This window comes from Oncorhynchus mykiss, chromosome 2 (genome assembly GCF_013265735.2).
Source record: "Oncorhynchus mykiss isolate Arlee chromosome 2, USDA_OmykA_1.1, whole genome shotgun sequence".
In the NCBI taxonomy this organism is placed as follows: domain Eukaryota; kingdom Metazoa; phylum Chordata; class Actinopteri; order Salmoniformes; family Salmonidae; genus Oncorhynchus; species Oncorhynchus mykiss.
This window is the reverse complement of record NC_048566.1, coordinates 99,420,053-99,439,551: the sequence shown is the minus strand read 5'-3', so window position 1 is coordinate 99,439,551 and position 19,499 is coordinate 99,420,053. Positions and strand designations below refer to the sequence as shown.

The 19,499-nt window shown below is 47.0% G+C and overlaps 1 protein-coding gene across 7 annotated transcripts in view; it reads left to right on the top strand.

Moving 5' to 3' along the window:
* The window catches only part of tjp1b (tight junction protein 1b), a 281,606-nt gene that overhangs the window by 63,904 nt on the left and 198,203 nt on the right, over positions 1-19,499 (top strand). For all 7 annotated transcript variants that reach the window (XM_036960733.1, XM_036960722.1, XM_036960745.1 and 4 more), the window contains exon 2: positions 6,178-6,397. In XM_036960733.1, coding sequence (XP_036816628.1) covers positions 6,178-6,397 — 220 coding nt within the window. The remainder of the gene's footprint in view (positions 1-6,177; positions 6,398-19,499) is intronic.

Here is a 19,499-nt window from a genome sequence, read left to right as displayed (position 1 = left end):
TAGACTGTGGTTGCCTGGTCTCTGGTCTCTGACAGTTAGACATACTGTGGTTGCCTGGTCTCTGGTCTCTGATAGTTAGACATACTGTGGTTGCCTGGTCTCTGGTCTCTGACAGTTAGACATACTGTGGTTGCCTGGTCTCTGGTCTCTGACAGTTAAACTGTGGTTGCCTGGTCTCTGGTCTCTGACAGTTAAACTGTGGTTGCCTTGTCTCTGGTCTCTGACAGTTAGACATACTGTGGTTGCCTGGTCTCTGGTCTCTGACAGTTAAACTGTAGTTGCCTGTTCTCTGTTCAACAACAGTTAGACATACTGTGGTTGCCTGGTCTCTGGTCTCTGACAGTTAGACATACTGTGGTTGCCTGGTCTGGTCTCTTGCAGTTAGACATACTGTGGTTGCCTGGTCTCTGGTCTCTGACAGTTAAACTGTGGTTGCCTGGTCTCTGGTCTCCAACAGTTAGACATACTGTGGTTGCCTGGTCTCTGGTCTCTGACAGTTAGACATACTGTGGTTGCCTGGTCTCTGGTCTCCGACAGTTAAACTGTGGTTGCCTGGTCTCTGGTCTCTGACAGTTAAACTGTGGTTGCCTGGTCTCTGGTCTCTGACAGTTAGACATACTGTGGTTGCCTGGTCTCTGGTCTCCAACAGTTAGACATACTGTGGTTGCCTGGTCTCTGGTCTCTGATATTTAGACATACTGTGGTTGCCTAGTCTCTGGTCTCTGACAGTTAGACATACTGTGGTTGCCTGGTCTCTGGTCTCCGACAGTTAGACATACTGTGGTTGCCTGGTCTCTGGTCTCTGACAGTTAGACATACTGTGGTTGCCTGGTCTCTGGTCTCTGACAGTTAAACTGTGGTTGCCTGGTGTCTGGTCTCTGACAGTTAGACTGTGGTTGCCTGGTCTCTGGTCTCTGACAGTTAAACTTTGGTTGCCTGGTCTCTGGTCACCAACAGTTAGACATACTGTGGTTGCCTGGTCTCTGGTCTCCGACAGTTAGACATACTGTGGTTGCCTGGTCTCTGGTGTCTGACAGTTAGACTGTGGTTGCCTGGTCTCTGGTCTCTGACAGTTAGACATACTGTGGTTGCCTGGTCTCTGGTCTCTGATAGTTAGACATACTGTGGTTGCCTGGTCTCTGGTCTCTGACAGTTAGACATACTGTGGTTGCCTGGTCTCTGGTCTCTGACAGTTAAACTGTGGTTGCCTGGTCTCTGGTCTCTGACAGTTAAACTGTGGTTGCCTTGTCTCTGGTCTCTGACAGTTAGACATACTGTGGTTGCCTGGTCTCTGGTCTCTGACAGTTAAACTGTAGTTGCCTGTTCTCTGGTCAACAACAGTTAGACATACTGTGGTTGCCTGGTCTCTGGTCTCTGACAGTTAGACATACTGTGGTTGCCTGGTCTGGTCTCTTGCAGTTAGACATACTGTGGTTGCCTGGTCTCTGGTCTCTGACAGTTAAACTGTGGTTGCCTGGTCTCTGGTCTCCAACAGTTAGACATACTGTGGTTGCCTGGTCTCTGGTCTCTGACAGTTAGACATACTGTGGTTGCCTGGTCTCTGGTCTCCGACAGTTAAACTGTGGTTGCCTGGTCTCTGGTCTCTGACAGTTAAACTGTGGTTGCCTGGTCTCTGGTCTCTGACAGTTAGACATACTGTGGTTGCCTGGTCTCTGGTCTCCAACAGTTAGACATACTGTGGTTGCCTGGTCTCTGGTCTCTGATATTTAGACATACTGTGGTTGCCTAGTCTCTGGTCTCTGACAGTTAGACATACTGTGGTTGACTGGTCTCTGGTCTCCGACAGTTAGACATACTGTGGTTGCCTGGTCTCTGGTCTCTGACAGTTAGACATACTGTGGTTGCCTGGTCTCTGGTCTCTGACAGTTAAACTGTGGTTGCCTGGTGTCTGGTCTCTGACAGTTAGACTGTGGTTAACTGGTCTCTGGTCTCTGACAGTTAGACATACTGTGGTTGCCTGGTCTCTGGTCTCCGACAGTTAGACATACTGTGGTTGCCTGGTCTCTGGTCTCTGACAGTTAAACTGTGGTTGCCTTGTCTCTGGTCTCTGACAGTTAGTCATACTGTGGTTGCCTGGTCTCTGGTCACCAACAGTTAGACATACTGTGGTTGCCTAGTCTCTGGTCTCCGACAGTTAAACTGTGGTTGCCTGGTCTCTGGTCTCCATCAGTTAGACATACTGTGGTTGCCTGGTCTCTGGTCTCCAACAGTTAGACATACTGTGGTTTTCTGGTCTCTGGTCTCCGACAGTTAGACATACTGTGGTTGCCTGGTCTCTGGTCTCCAACAGTTAGACATACTGTGGTTGCCTGGTCTCTGGTCTCTGACAGTTAAACTGTGGTTGGCTGGTGTCTGGTCTCTGACAGTTAGACTGTGGTTGCCTGGTCTCTGGTCTCTGACAGTTAAACTGTGGTTGCCTGGTCTCTGGTCTCCAACATTTAGACATACTGTGGTTGCCTGGTCTCTGGTCTCTGACAGTTAGACATACTGTGGTTGCCTGGTCTCTGGTCTCCGACAGTTAAACTGTGGTTGCCTGGTCTCTGGTCTCTGACAGTTAGACATACTGTGGTTGCCTGGTCTCTGGTCTCTGACAGTTAAACTGTGGTTGCCTGGTCTCTGGTCTCTGACAGTTAGACATACTGTGGTTGCCTGGTCTCTGGTCTCCAACAGTTAGACATACTGTGGTTGCCTGGTCTCTGGTCTCTGACAGTTAGACATACTGTGGTTGCCTAGTCTCTGGTCTCTGACAGTTAGACATACTGTGGTTGCCTGGTCTCTGGTCTCCGACAGTTAGACATACTGTGGTTGCCTGGTCTCTGGTCTCCAACAGTTAGACATACTGTGGTTGCCTGGTCTCTGGTCTCCAACAGTTATACATACTGTGGTTGCCTGGTCTCTGGTCTCTGACAGTTAGACATACTGTGGTTGCCTGGTCTCTGGTCTCTGACAGTTAAACTGTGGTTGCCTGGTGTCTGGTCTCTGACAGTTAGACTGTGGTTGCCTGGTCTCTGGTCTCCGACAGTTAGACATACTGTGGTTGCCTGGTCTCTGGTCTCTGACAGTTAAACTGTGGTTGCCTTGTCTCTGGTCTCTGACAGTTAGTCATACTGTGGTTGCCTGGTCTCTGGTCACCAACAGTTAGACATACTGTGGTTGCCTGGTCTCTGGTCTCCGACAGTTAAACTGTGGTTGCCTGGTCTCTGGTCTCCATCAGTTAGACATACTGTGGTTGCCTGGTCTATGGTCTCCAACAGTTAGACATGCTGTGGTTGCCTGGTCTCTGGTCTCCGACAGTTAGACATACTGTGGTTGCCTGGTCTCTGGTCTCCGACAGTTAGACATGCTGTGGTTGCCTGGTCTCTGGTCTCCGACAGTTAGACATACTGTGGTTGCCTGGTCTCTGGTCTCCGACAGTTAGACATGCTGTGGTTGCCTGGTCTCTGGTCTCCGACAGTTAGACATACTGTGGTTGCCTGGTCTCTGGTCTCCAACAGTTATACATACTGTGGTTGCCTAGTCTCTGGTCTCTGACAGTTAAACTGTGGTTGCCTGGTCTCTGGTCTCTGACAGTTAAACTGTGGTTGCCTGGTCTCTGGTCTCTGACAGTTAGACATACTGTGGTTGCCTGGTCTCTGGTCTCTGACAGTTAAACTGTGGTTGCCTGGTGTCTGGTCTCTGACAGTTAGACTGTGGTTGCCTGGTCTCTGGTCTCTGACAGTTAAACTGTGGTTGCCTGGTCTCTGGTCACCAACAGTTAGACATACTGTGGTTGCCTGGTCTCTGGTCTCCGACAGTTAGACATACTGTGGTTGCCTGGTCTCTGGTCTCCGACAGTTAGACATACTGTGGTTGCCTGGTCTCTGGTCTCCGACAGTTAAACTGTGGTTGCCTGGTCTCTGGTCTCCAACAGTTAGACATACTGTGGTTGCCTGGTCTCCGACAGTTAAACTGTGGTTGCCTGGTCTCTGGTCTCCAACAGTTAGACATACTGTGGTTGCCTGGTCTCTGGTCTCTGACAGTTAAACTGTGGTTGCCTGGTCTCTGGTCTCCAACAGTTAGACATACTGTGGTTGCCTGGTCTCTGGTCTCTGACAGTTAGACTGTGGTTGCCTGGTCTCTGGTCTCTGACAGTTAAACTGTGGTTGCCTGGTCTCTGGTCTCTGACAGTTAAACTGTGGTTGCCTGGTGTCTGGTCTCTGACAGTTAGACTGTGGTTGCCTGGTCTCTGGTCTCTGACAGTTAAACTGTGGTTGCCTGGTCTCTGGTCTCTGACAGTTAAACTGTGGTTGCCTGGTGTCTGGTCTCTGACAGTTAGACTGTGGTTGCCTGGTCTCTGGTCTCTGACAGTTAAACTGTGGTTGCCTGGTCTCTGGTCTCTGACAGTTAGACTGTGGTTGCCTGGTCTCTGGTCTCTGACAGTTAGACATACTGTGGTTGCCTGGTCTCTGGTCTCTGACAGTTAAACTGTGGTTGCCTGGTCTCTGGTCTCTGACAGTTAGACATACTGTGGTTGCCTGGTCTCTGGTCTCTGACAGTTAGACATACTGTGGTTGCCTGGTCTCTGGTCTCTGACAGTTAAACTGTGGTTGCCTGGTCTCTGGTCTCTGACAGTTAAACTGTAGTTGCCTGGTCTCTGGTCTCTGACAGTTAAACTGTGGTTGCCTGGTGTCTGGTCTCTGACAGTTAGACTGTGGTTGCCTGGTCTCTGGTCTCTGACAGTTAGACATACTGTGGTTGCCTGGTCTCTGGTCTCCGACAGTTAGACATACTGTGGTTGCCTGGTCTCTGGTCTCCAGAGACCTCGTGTCTCCTCTTTCATTGAAAATGACAGATCACTGATAGTTTACTCAGTGTTGCCTGGTGTAACTTTCCACACAGTTACTGAGTTTAACTGCCTCTCCTTACTACAGGGCCTGTCTCAGGGCTCACTCACTCACACACACACACACACACACACACACACACACACACACACACACACACACACACACACACACACACACACACACACACACACACACACACACACACACACACAAGCCAGAAGTCCATCTCTTACAGGGCCGGGGTGGCATTCAACACTAATTCAATCCTATTATGCATATCTGCATTAAATGCCATGTAATTCAACAGGGAACTGTGGCCTTTATAGAAACAAACATGAAGCACGACCATCCTGTTTGGTTCCCCCTTCATTCACTGTGTCTGTTCGTCTTTAGGCTTATTATGGTCTATTTGTGTCTGTCTGTGTTTTTTTTTTACCCAGCTAGCACATAACGTTCTCAGAACCATAAGTTTCTTAGAGCTTGGTGAACACGTGGTCATCCTGTGGTTATTTTGCATACAACCTTCAAATCAAATCAAATCAAATGTTATTTGTCACGTGCCCCGAATACAACAAGGGTAGACCATACAGTGAAATGCTTACTTACAAGCCCTTAACCAACAGTGCAGTTTTAAGAAAAATACCAAAAACCTATTCATATTAGTCTATTTAAATAGCACTCGTTAAGATCAGGTGTGGCCAATTAGTGGGCGCGGTCAACACACCTGAACACACTTAACAAGATAGAGGATAGAGAGAGTTTTGTTGATGCTGAGAACAGAATTGTTTGTTTTTAAATAACGTTCTTAGAATGTTCTTTAAACGTTACTAATGGAACGTGTTCTTAATGTTCTGAGAACTTTAAAATAGAACCACGAGGAAACCTGCATAAAAACGTTACGCTGACGTACTGAAATTTCCAACAAAAAAAAACAAAAACATATGGTTTTCAGAACGTTAGGTGCTAGCTGGGTACTGAGATGTACTGAGTGGTGCATTGTGGGTCTGATAATAGGGCCGGTTTGGACATCTCCATGAAAAGTGCTTTTTAGACAATGACTAGTTTAATCAGTGTCCGGGCCTCATGATATCCATTAGATTAGTCCATCAGGGCCATCTTCATGGGTTCATACAATAAGACACAGTGCTTCTAATACTTTGGTTCATACAATTACCCAAGAGGCAAAGCACATGTCCACTGTTAATTGTTTGTAATTTTGCTGCGACCGATTTGTCCTTAAAGGGACATACTCTAAATCTATTCTCTGAGTGCGTTCCGTCTGATGATCCTCTGATGCGATGTTTGTTTTTTCTCTCTCTCCGACCCTCAGGATTCACCCCAGCCTCCTCCACCCCGGCAACCTCCCACACGGCAGAGCCAGCCGGGGTCAAGGTCAAGGTCAAGGACACGGGCTAGGACACGGGAGCGGCTTGATCTCTGCATCATCGTCTGTGAGCAGCATACATCAGGCCCAGCCGTCGCTACGCAAGATCAAAGGGCGTATCCACAGGAGCAAGAGCCTGGACAGCATCGATCTGCTGGACTCCAACGTAAGTGGAGACCCTACATGATAATAATAATATGGTCATTTAGCAGATGCTTTTGTCCAAACAGACGGAACTGGCAACATTTACAACGACACTATTGAGATTCCTTTTGGTTGCCTTGGATACTTTTCAAGTGGGGAAACTCCGTGCTCCTCTTTCTACAACGCATTTCCAAGTCGGGGAAAATGTCAGAGTTTCCCCAGTTCCCGAAGCATTCAACACGACAACACCTACAATGTATTTAGTTAATATGAGTTAGCTACATAGCCCTAACTAATAATATGTCTAAATTAGCAGATGTATTTAGTTTATATGAGTTAGCTACATAGCCCTAACTAATAATATGTCTAAATTAGCAGATTAATTTTGTTAATATGAGTTAGCTACATAGCCCTAACTAATAATATGTCTAAATTAGCAGATGTATTTAGTTTATATGAGTTAGCTACATAGCCCTAACTAATAATATGTCTAAATTAGCAGATGTATTTAGTTTATATGAGTTAGCTACATAGCCCTAACTAATACTATGTCTAAATTAGCAGATGTATTTTGTTAATATGAGTTAGCTACATAGCCCTAACTAATAATATGTCTAAATTAGCAGATGTATTTAGTTTATATGAGTTAGCTACATAGCCCTAACTAATAATATGTCTAAATTAGCAGATGTATATTGTTAATATGAGTTAGCTACATAGCCCTAACTAATAATATGTCTAAATTAGCAGATGTATTTAGTTTATATGAGTTAGCTACATATCCCTAACTAATAATATGTCTAAATTAGCAGATGTATTTAGTTTATATGAGTTAGCTACATAGCCCTAACTAATAATATGTCTAAATTAGCAGATGCTTCTATGCAAAGTGACTTACAGCACGATGAGTCAGTGCGTACATTGGTTATACAGTACGCGTTTATATGAGCTAAATACACATCATGTAACGATGTATTCGTTTAACCTTTTTTTTTTTATCCAAAGTGATTTACTGAACTGTCAGCATCGGTAGTGACACATTCAGTGGACCACGTTGGAACAGGCTCTATGTTTCACTGAGACAGTAGGAACCACCGTCCAATAGGAACGCCAGAATGGGTAGAATCAATGACATCATTCATCAACTATTTAAACAGTCCACAACCAGTATAGCCAGTATAACCAGTATAGCCGCGCGCACGCACACACACACACACACACACACACACACACACACACACACACACACACACACACAAATATATACACACACATATATACACAAACACACGTATATACACACACATATATACACACACACACACAAATATTGTCCTTCCTCATCATGAACGCCACCAACCTCCACTGACACACACAGTTTACAACGTAGGTGCTCAGGTTGAGTGACAGACAGTGACAGACACATTCAATACCTCCTTGAACATTCTTCCCCCACATCTAGCTGATCTCGGGTGTCATCATTAGTCCAACAGTTGCAAACGAGAGTTTCCATTGGACAAATTCAGGTATGTTTATCCCTGTTTAATTCCGTTTAAAAAAAAGGTTTTTCAACAGATTCGGCGGAATGAATATGCCTCTGATCGCACGTAAATACGGTTCACTTTCATAGCAGCCACGTTGTATTCCTTCTCCCATCTATGCGCTCTCCTCCTCTCACCTTTTCCCTTTGCTTGTGGACTTCAATGCACCACACATCAGCTGTATGCGACCAGACGATAAAAAACCTATCATAACCGCTACACACAGCCTACATCATTGTCACCATATTAGCTAAAGTAACGTCCTAGTCAACATAACTAATATAACTAACACGCTAGTAAACCCTGCAGTAACGTTAGTGTATAGTCAGTAAGCAGTTACACCAGCTAGCCAACATAGCATCCCTCTGTTATAGACAGCTAGCTAACATAGCATCCCTCTGTTATAGCCAGCTAGCTAACATAGCATCCCTCTGTTATAGACAGCTAGCTAACATAGCATCCCTCTGTTATAGCCAGCTAGCTAACATAGCATCCCTCTGTTATAGCCAGCTAGCTAACATAGCATCCCTCTGTTATAGCCAGCTAGCTAACATAGCATCCCTCTGTTTGAGCAGGGTGTTTGAGTAAGCTAAACTAACTAGCTACATTTGCTAGCTAAGTAAGTGAAATTGCTTTTCCTTAATTTGAGAAAGCCATTTATTTGTTCAAAATGGTTAAACTAATGTCTTTCTCTCTCTTTGAGTCAACTACTCACCACATCTGATGCAATGCAGTTTATTCATTCTCTGATCCTTTTGATTGGGTGGAAAACATGTCAGTTCATGCTGCAAGAGCTCTGATAGGTTAGAGGATGTCCTCCGGAAGTTGTCATAATTACTGTGTAATTCTATGGAAGGGGGTGAGAACCAAGAGCCTCCTAGGTTTTGTATTGAAGTCAATGTACCCAGAGGAGGACAGAAGCAAGTAGTCCTCCAGCTACACCATGGTGCTATGCTACAGAGTGCTGTTGAGGCTACTGTAGACCTTCATTGAAAAAAAGTGTTTTAATCAATTATTTGGTGACTTGAAAATATTTAGTAGTTTCATTTAAAAAGGATAACGTTTTAAATGTTTAACATTATTCACGGATGAGGATGGTCCTCCCCTTCCTCTGAGGAGGAGCCTCCACTGGTGTGCATGTGTGTGTGTACATTGCACAAGACAGAGAGGGAAATGGAAACTTGCTGACTAGCTCAAACCCAAATACAGCTGATGGAAGTAACAGTCCGCCTTACAATGAATGATGAGGTTCTGTAGCTGTGGAGAGGAGAGGAGAGGTCTGCTTTACAGTGAATGATGAGGGTCTGTAGCTGTGGAGAGGAGAGGTCTACTTTACAGTGAGTGATGAGGGTCTGTAATTGTGGAGAGGAGAGGAGAGGTCTGCTTTACGGTGAATGATGAGGGTCTGTAGCTGTGGAGAGGAGAGGAGAGGTCTGCTTTACAGTGAGTGATGAGGGTCTGTAGCTGTGGAGAGGAGGGGAGAGGTCTACTTTACAGTGAGTGATGAGGGTTTGTAGCTGTGGAGAGGAGAGGAGAGGTCTGCTTAACAGTGGGTGATGAGGGTCTGTAGTTGTGGAGAAGAGAGGTCTACTTTACAGTGAGTGATGAGGGTCTGTAGCTGTGGAGAAGAGAGGTCTACTTTACAGTGAGTGATGAGGGTCTGTAGTTGTGGAGAAGAGAGGTCTACTTTACAGTGAGTGATGAGGGTCTGTAGCTGTGGAGAGGAGAGGAGAGGTCTGCTTTACAGTGAGTGATGAGGGTCTGTAGCTGTGGAGAAGAGAGGTCTACTTTACAGTGAGTGATGAGGGTCTGTAGTTGTGGAGAGGAGAGGTCTGCTTTACAGTGAGTGATGAGGGTATGTAGCTGTGGAGAGGAGAGGAGAGGTCTGCTTTACAGTGAATGATGAGGGTCTGTAGCTGTGGAGAGGAGAGGAGAGGTCTGCTTTACAGTGAGTGATGAGGGTCTGTAGCTGTGGAGAGGAGAGGAGAGGTCTACTTTACAGTGAGTGATGAGGGTTTGTAGCTGTGGAGAGGAGAGGAGAGGTCTGCTTAACAGTGGGTGATGAGGGTCTGTAGTTGTGGAGAAGAGAGGTCTACTTTACAGTGAGTGATGAGGGTCTGTAGTTGTGGAGAAGAGAGGTCTACTTTACAGTGAGTGATGAGGGTCTGTAGCTGTGGAGAGGAGAGGAGAGGTCTGCTTTACAGTGAGTGATGAGGGTCTGTAGCTGTGGAGAAGAGAGGTCTACTTTACAGTGAGTGATGAGGGTCTGTAACTGTGGAGAAGAGAGGTCTACTTTACAGTGAGTGATGAGGGTCTGTAGTTGTGGAGAGGAGAGGTCTGCTTTACAGTGAGTGATGAGGGTATGTAGCTGTGGAGAGGAGAGGAGAGGTCTGCTTTACAGTGAGTGATGAGGGTCTGTAGCTGTGGAGAAGAGAGGTCTACTTTACATTGAGTGATGAGGGTCTGTAGCTGTGGAGAAGAGAGGTCTACTTTACAGTGAGTGATGAGGGTATGTAGTTGTGGAGAGGAGAGGTCTGCTTTACAGTGAGTGATGAGGGTATGTAGCTGTGGAGAGGAGAGGTCTACTTTACAGTGAGTGATGAGGGTCTGTAGTTGTGGAGAAGTGAGGACTACTTTACAGTGAGTGATGAGGGTCTGTAGCTGTGGAGAGGAGAGGATAGGTCTGCTTTACAGTGAGTTATGAGGGTCTGTAGCTGTGGAGAGGAGAGGTCTACTTTACAGTGAGTGATGAGGGTCTGTAGCTGTGGAGAGGAGAGGAGAGGTCTACTTTACAGTGAGTGATGAGGGTCTGTAGCTGTGGAAAGGAGAGGAGAGGTCTACTTTACAGTGAGTGATGAGGGGCTGTAGCTGTGGAGAGGTGAGGTCTACTTTACAGTGAGTGATGAGAGTCTGTAGCTGTGGAGAAGAGAGTTCTACTTTACAGTGAGTGATGAGGGTCTGTAGCTGTGGAGAGGTGAGGTCTACTTTTCAGTTAGTGATGAGGGTCAGTAGCTGTGGAGAGGTGAGGTCTACTTTACAGTGAGTGATGAGGGTCTGTAGCTGTGGAGAGGAGATGTCTACTTTACAGTGAGTGATGAGGGTCTGTAGCTGTGGAGAGGAGAGGTCTACTTTACAGTGAGTGGTGAGGGTCTGTAGCTGTGGAGAGGTGAGGTCTACTTTACAGTGAGTGATGAGGGTCTGTAGCTGTGGAGAGGAGAGGTCTACTTTACAGTGAGTGATGAGGGGCTGTAGCTGTGGAGAGGTGAGGTCTACTTTACAGTGAGTGATGAGGGTCTGTAGCTGTGGAGAGGAGAGGTCTACTTTACAGTGAGTGATGAGGGTCTGTAGCTGTGGAGAGGAGAGGAGAGGTCTACTTTACAGTGAGTGATGAGGGTCTGTAGCTGTGGAGAGGAGAGGTCTACTTTACAGTGAGTGATGAGGGTCTGTAGCTGTGGAGAGGAGAGGTCTACTTTACAGTGAGTGATGAGGGGCTGTAGCTGTGGAGAGGAGAGGAGAGGTCTACTTTACAGTGAGTGATGAGGGTCTGTAGCTGTGGAGAGGAGAGAAGAGGTCTACTTTACAGTGAGTGATGAGGGTCTGCAGGACTGAGGAAGAAGCTGAGTTGTAGAACAGATCTCTTTCTGGCAGCGTCCCACTACGACCTCAGGCCACACAGTGAGTGATGAGGGTCTGCAGGACTGAGGAAGAAGCTGAGTTGTAGAACAGATCTCTTTCCGGCCAGCGTCCCACTACGACCTCAGGCCACACAGTGAGTGATCAGGGTCTGCAGGACTGAGGAAGAAGCTGAGTTGTAGAACAGATCTCTTTCTGGCAGCGTCCCACTACGACCTCAGGCCACACAGTGAGTGATGAGGGTCTGCAGGACTGAGGAAGAAGCTGAGTTGTAGAACAGATCTCTTTCCGGCAGCGTCCCACTACGACCTCAGGCCACACAGTGAGTGATGAGGGTCTGCAGGACTGAGGAAGAAGCTGAGTTGTAGAACAGATCTCTTTCTGGCAGCGTCCCACTACGACCTCAGGCCACACAGTGAGTGATGAGGGTCTGCAGGACTGAGGAAGAAGCTGAGTTGTAGAACAGACCTCTTTCTGGCAGCGTCCCACTACGACCTCAGGCCACACAGTGAGTGATGAGGGTCTGCAGGACTGAGGAAGAAGCTGAGTTGTAGAACAGATCTCTTTCTGGCAGCGTCCCACTACGACCTCAGGCCACACAGTGAGTGATGAGGGTCTGCAGGACTGAGGAAGAAGCTGAGTTGTAGAACAGACCTCTTTCCGGCAGCGTCCCACTACGACCTCAGGCCACACAGTGAGTGATCAGGGTCTGCAGGACTGAGGAAGAAGCTGAGTTGTAGAACAGATCTCTTTCTGGCAGCGTCCCACTACGACCTCAGGCCACACAGTGAGTGATGAGGGTCTGCAGGACTGAGGAAGAAGCTGAGTTGTAGAACAGACCTCTTTCCGGCCAGCGTCCCACTACGACCTCAGGCCACACAGTGAGTGATGAGGGTCTGCAGGACTGAGGAAGAAGCTGAGTTGTAGAACAGATCTCTTTCTGGCAGCGTCCCACTACGACCTCAGGCCACACAGTGAGTGATCAGGGTCTGCAGGACTGAGGAAGAAGCTGAGTTGTAGAACAGACCTCTTTCTGGCAGCGTCCCACTACGACCTCAGGCCACACAGTGAGTGATGAGGGTCTGCAGGACTGAGGAAGAAGCTGAGTTGTAGAACAGACCTCTTTCTGGCAGCGTCCCACTACGACCTCAGGCCACACAGTGAGTGATGAGGGTCTGCAGGACTGAGGAAGAAGCTGAGTTGTAGAACAGACCTCTTTCTGGCAGCGTCCCACTACGACCTCAGGCCACACAGTGAGTGATGAGGGTCTGCAGGACTGAGGAAGAAGCTGAGTTGTAGAACAGACCTCTTTCTGGCAGCGTCCCACTACGACCTCAGGCCACACAGTGAGTGATGAGGGTCTGCAGGACTGAGGAAGAAGCTGAGTTGTAGAACAGATCTCTTTCTGGCAGCGTCCCACTACGACCTCAGGCCACACAGTGAGTGATGAGGGTCTGCAGGACTGAGGAAGAAGCTGAGTTGTAGAACAGATCTCTTTCCGGCCAGCGTCCCACTACGACTTCAGGCCACACAGTGAGTGATGAGGGTCTGCAGGACTGAGGAAGAAGCTGAGTTGTAGAACAGACCTCTTTCTGGCAGCGTCCCACTACGACCTCAGGCCACACAGTGAGTGATCAGGGTCTGCAGGACTGAGGAAGAAGCTGAGTTGTAGAACAGACCTCTTTCTGGCAGCGTCCCACTACGACCTCAGGCCACACAGTGAGTAGTAAAAAACAGGTATACTGCTTCATAAATGTTTGATTTATTCATGGTTTATGTCCGACAGTGACAGATCCACACTGAGGAAAGAATCATCTGATTCCCCTTTTACCGAAGCATCACACTACAACCTCACAGACGGCCTCAGCTGGGGGGGTCCCAGTGTGTTTAAAACTCATTAAAATTCGTTTTTAAAGAGTATATTTGATTGGTTGTGACATGTAACGTTACGGCCGTCATTATTTGAATGACATCGTCCCACCACTATAAAAACTCCTTCACGCAGAGCTGGAAAACCAGAGTGTTGATGTGGACATCTGGCCGTTTTATAGTCAAAACAAATCTTGCATTTAGGTTTTTGATTGAAGACCAATGTTTTGTTCGTTTTTAAATGTGTGACAATTAGTTACTCTGCTGTTATTATAGTATTATAACCCCCCTCACACAGGGACCGTAGAGAGAGGACCTGCTACTCTGTTATTATAGTATTAATACCCCCCTCACACAGGGACCGTAGAGAGAGGACCTGCTACTCTGTTATTATAGTATTAATACCCCCCTCACACAGGGACCGTAGAGAGAGGACCTGCTACTCTGTTATTATAGTATTATAACCCCCCTCACACAGGGACCGTAGAGAGAGGACCTGCTACTCTGTTATTATAGTATTATAACCCCCCTCACACAGGGACCGTAGAGAGAGGACCTGCTACTCTGTTATTATAGTATTAATACCCCCCTCACACAGGGACCGTAGAGAGAGGACCTGCTACTCTGTTATTATAGTATTAATACCCCCCTCACACAGGGACCGTAGAGAGAGGACCTGCTACTCTGTTATTATAGTATTATAACCCCCCTCACACAGGGACCGTAGAGAGAGGACCTGCTACTCTGTTATTATAGTATTATAACCCCCCTCACACAGGGACCGTAGAGAGAGGACCTGCTACTCTGTTATTATAGTATTAATACCCCCCTCACACAGGGACCGTAGAGAGAGGACCTGCTACTCTGTTATTATAGTATTATAACCCCCCTCACACAGGGACCGTAGAGAGAGGACCTGCTACTCTGTTATTATAGTATTATAACCCCCCTCACACAGGGACCGTAGAGAGAGGACCTGCTACTCTGTTATTATAGTATTATAACCCCCCTCACACAGGGACCGTAGAGAGAGGACCTGCTACTCTGTTATTATAGTATTATAACCCCCCTCACACAGGGACCGTAGAGAGAGGACCTGCTACTCTGTTATTATAGTATTATAACCCCCCTCACACATGGACCGTAGAGAGAGGACCTGCTACTATTATAGTATTATAACCCCCCTCACACAGGGACCGTAGAGAGAGGACCTGCTACTCTGTTATTATAGTATTATAACCCCCCTCACACATGGACCGTAGAGAGAGGACCTGCTACTCTGTTATTATAGTATTATAACCCCCCTCAGACAGGGACCGTAGAGAGAGGACCTGCTACTCTGTTATTATAGTATTATAACCCCCCTCACACAGGGACCGTAGAGAGAGGACCTGCTACTCTGTTATTATAGTATTATAACCCCCCTCACACAGGGACCGTAGAGAGAGGACCTGCTACTCTGTTATTATAGTATTATAACCCCCCTCACACAGGGACCGTAGAGAGAGGACCTGCTACTCTGTTATTATAGTATTAATACCCCCCTCACACAGGGACCGTAGAGAGAGGACCTGCTTCTCTGTTATTATAGTATTATAACCCCCCTCACACAGGGACCGTAGAGAGAGGACCTGCTACTCTGTTATTATAGTATTATAACCCCCCTCACACAGGGACCGTAGAGAGAGGACCTGCTACTCTGTTATTATAGTATTAATACCCCCCTCACACAGGGACCGTAGAGAGAGGACCTGCTACTCTGTTATTATAGTATTAATACCCCCCTCACACAGGGACCGTAGAGAGAGGACCTGCTACTCTGTTATTATAGTATTAATACCCCCCTCACACAGGGACCATAAAGAGAGGACCTGCTACTCTGTTATTATAGTATTATAACCCCCCTCACACAGGGACCGTAGAGAGAGGACCTGCTACTATTATAGTATTAATACCCCCCTCACACAGGGACCGTAGAGAGAGGACCTACTACTCTGTTATTATAGTATTAATACCCCCCTCACACAGGGACCGTAGAGAGAGGACCTGCTACTCTGTTATTATAGTATTATAACCCCCCTCACACAGGGACCGTAGAGAGAGGACCTGCTACTATTATAGTATTATAACCCCCCTCACACAGGGACCGTAGAGAGAGGACCTGCTGTTATTATAGTATTAATACCCCCCTCACACAGGGACCGTAGAGAGAGGACCTGCTACTCTGTTATTATAGTATTATAACCCCCCTCACACAGGGACCGTAGAGAGAGGACCTGCTACTCTGTTATTATAGTATTATAACCCCCCTCACACAGGGACCGTAGAGAGAGGACCTGCTACTATTATAGTATTAATACCCCCCTCACACAGGGACCGTAGAGAGAGGACCTACTACTCTGTTATTATAGTATTAATACCCCCCTCACACAGGGACCGTAGAGAGAGGACCTGCTACTCTGTTATTATAGTATTATAACCCCCCTCACACAGGGACCGTAGAGAGAGGACCTGCTACTATTATAGTATTATAACCCCCCTCACACAGGGACCGTAGAGAGAGGACCTGCTGTTATTATAGTATTAATACCCCCCTCACACAGGGACCGTAGAGAGAGGACCTGCTACTCTGTTATTATAGTATTATAACCCCCCTCACACAGGGACCGTAGAGAGAGGACCTACTACTCTGTTATTATAGTATTAATACCCCCCTCACACAGGGACCGTAGAGAGAGGACCTGCTACTCTGTTATTATAGTATTAATACCCCCCTCACACAGGGACCGTAGAGAGAGGACCTGCTACTCTGTTATTATAGTATTATAACCCCCCTCACACAGGGACCGTAGAGAGAGGACCTGCTACTCTGTTATTATAGTATTATAACCCCCCTCACACATGGACCGTAGAGAGAGGACCTGCTACTCTGTTATTATAGTATTATAACCCCCCTCACACAGGGACCGTAGAGAGAGGACCTGCTACTCTGTTATTATAGTATTATAACCCCCCTCACACAGGGACCGTAGAGAGAGGACCTGCTACTCTGTTATTATAGTATTAATACCCCCCTCACACAGGGACCGTAGAGAGAGGACCTGCTATTCTGTTGTTGTAGTATTAATACCCCCCTCACACAGGGACCATAGAGAGAGGACCTGCTACTCTGTTATTATAGTATTAATACCCCCCCCACACCGGGACCGTAGAGAGAGGACCTGCTACTCTGTTATTATAGTATTATAACCCCCCTCACACAGGGACCGTAGAGAGAGGACCTGCTACTCTGTTATTATAGTATTGTAACCCCCCTCACACATGGACCGTAGAGAGAGGACCTGCTACTCTGTTATTATAGTATTATAACCCCCCTCACACAGGGACCGTAGAGAGAGGACCTGCTACTCTGTTATTATAGTATTATAACCCCCCTCACACAGGGACCGTAGAGAGAGGACCTGCTACTCTGTTATTATAGTATTATAACCCCCCTCACACAGGGACCGTAGAGAGAGGACCTGCTACTCTGTTATTATAGTATTATAACCCCCCTCACACAGGGACCGTAGAGAGAGGACCTGCTACTCTGTTATTATAGTATTAATACCCCCCTCACACAGGGACCGTAGAGAGAGGACCTGCTACTCTGTTATTATAGTATTATAACCCCCCTCACACAGGGACCGTAGAGAGAGGACCTGCTACTCTGTTATTATAGTATTATAACCCCCCTCACACAGGGACCGTAGAGAGAGGACCTGCTACTCTGTTATTATAGTATTAATACCCCCCTCACACAGGGACCGTAGAGAGAGGACCTGCTACTCTGTTATTATTGTATTAATACCCCCCTCACACAGGGACCGTAGAGAGAGGACCTGCTACTCTGTTATTATAGTATTAATACCCCCCTCACACAGGGACCGTAGAGAGAGGACCTGCTACTCTGTTATTATAGTATTATAACCCCCCTCACACAGGGACCGTAGAGAGAGGACCTGCTACTATTATAGTATTAATACCCCCCTCACACAGGGACCGTAGAGAGAGGACCTACTACTCTGTTATTATAGTATTAATACCCCCCTCACACAGGGACCGTAGAGAGAGGACCTGCTACTCTGTTATTATAGTATTATAACCCCCCTAACACAGGGACCGTAGAGAGAGGACCTGCTACTATTATAGTATTATAACCCCCCTCACACAGGGACCGTAGAGAGAGGACCTGCTGTTATTATAGTATTAATACCCCCCTCACACAGGGACCGTAGAGAGAGGACCTGCTACTCTGTTATTATAGTATTATAACCCCCATCACACAGGGACCGTAGAGAGAGGACCTGCTACTCTGTTATTATAGTATTATAACCCCCCTCACACAGGGACCGTAGAGAGAGGACCTGCTACTCTGTTATTATAGTATTATAACCCCCCTCACACATGGACCGTAGAGAGAGGACCTGCTACTCTGTTATTATAGTATTATAACCCCCCTCACACAGGGACCGTAGAGAGAGGACCTGCTACTCTGTTATTATAGTATTATAACCCCCCTCACACAGGGACCGTAGAGAGAGGACCTGCTACTCTGTTATTATAGTATTAATACCCCCCTCACACAGGGACCGTAGAGAGAGGACCTGCTATTCTGTTGTTGTAGTATTAATACCCCCCTCACACAGGGACCATAGAGAGAGGACCTGCTACTCTGTTATTATAGTATTAATACCCCCCCCACACCGGGAACGTAGAGAGAGGACCTGCTACTCTGTTATTATAGTATTATAACCCCCCTCACACAGGGACCGTAGAGAGAGGACCTGCTACTCTGTTATTATAGTATTGTAACCCCCCTCACACATGGACCGTAGAGAGAGGACCTGCTACTCTGTTATTATAGTATTATAACCCCCCTCACACAGGGACCGTAGAGAGAGGACCTGCTACTCTGTTATTATAGTATTATAACCCCCCTCACACAGGGACCGTAGAGAGAGGACCTGCTACTCTGTTATTATAGTATTATAACCCCCCTCACACAGGGACCGTAGAGAGAGGACCTGCTACTCTGTTATTATAGTATTATAACCCCCCTCACACAGGGACCGTAGAGAGAGGACCTGCTACTCTGTTATTATAGTATTAATACCCCCCTCACACAGGGACCGTAGAGAGAGGACCTGCTACTCTGTTATTATAGTATTATAACCCCCCTCACACAGGGACCGTAGAGAGAGGACCTGCTACTCTGTTATTATAGTATTATAACCCCCCTCACACAGGGACCGTAGAGAGAGGACCTACTACTCTGTTATTATAGTATTAATACCCCCCTCACACAGGGACCGTAGAGAGAGGACCTGCTACTCTGTTATTATAGTATTAATACCCCCCTCACACAGGGACCGTAGAGAGAGGACCTGCTACTCTGTTATTATAGTATTAATACCCCCCTCACACAGGGACCGTAGAGAGAGGACCTGCTACTCTGTTATTATAGTATTATAACCCCCCTCACACAGGGACCGTAGAGAGAGGACCTGCTACTATTATAGTATTAATACCCCCCTCACACAGGGACCGTAGAGAGAGGACCTACTACTCTGTTATTATAGTATTAATACCCCCCTCACACAGGGACCGTAGAGAGAGGACCTGCTACTCTGTTATTATAGTATTATAACCCCCCTCACACAGGGACCGTAGAGAGAGGACCTGCTACTATTATAGTATTATAACCCCCCTCACACAGGGACCGTAGAGAGAGGACCTGCTGTTATTATAGTATTAATACCCCCCTCACACAGGGACCGTAGAGAGAGGACCTGCTACTCTGTTATTATAGTATTATAACCCCCCTCACACAGGGACCGTAGAGAGAGGACCTGCTACTCTGTTATTATAGTATTATAACCCCCCTCACACAGGGACCGTAGAGAGAGGACCTGCTACTATTATAGTATTAATACCCCCCTCACACAGGGACCGTAGAGAGAGGACCTACTACTCTGTTATTATAGTATTAATACCCCCCTCACACAGGGACCGTAGAGAGAGGACCTGCTACTCTGTTAT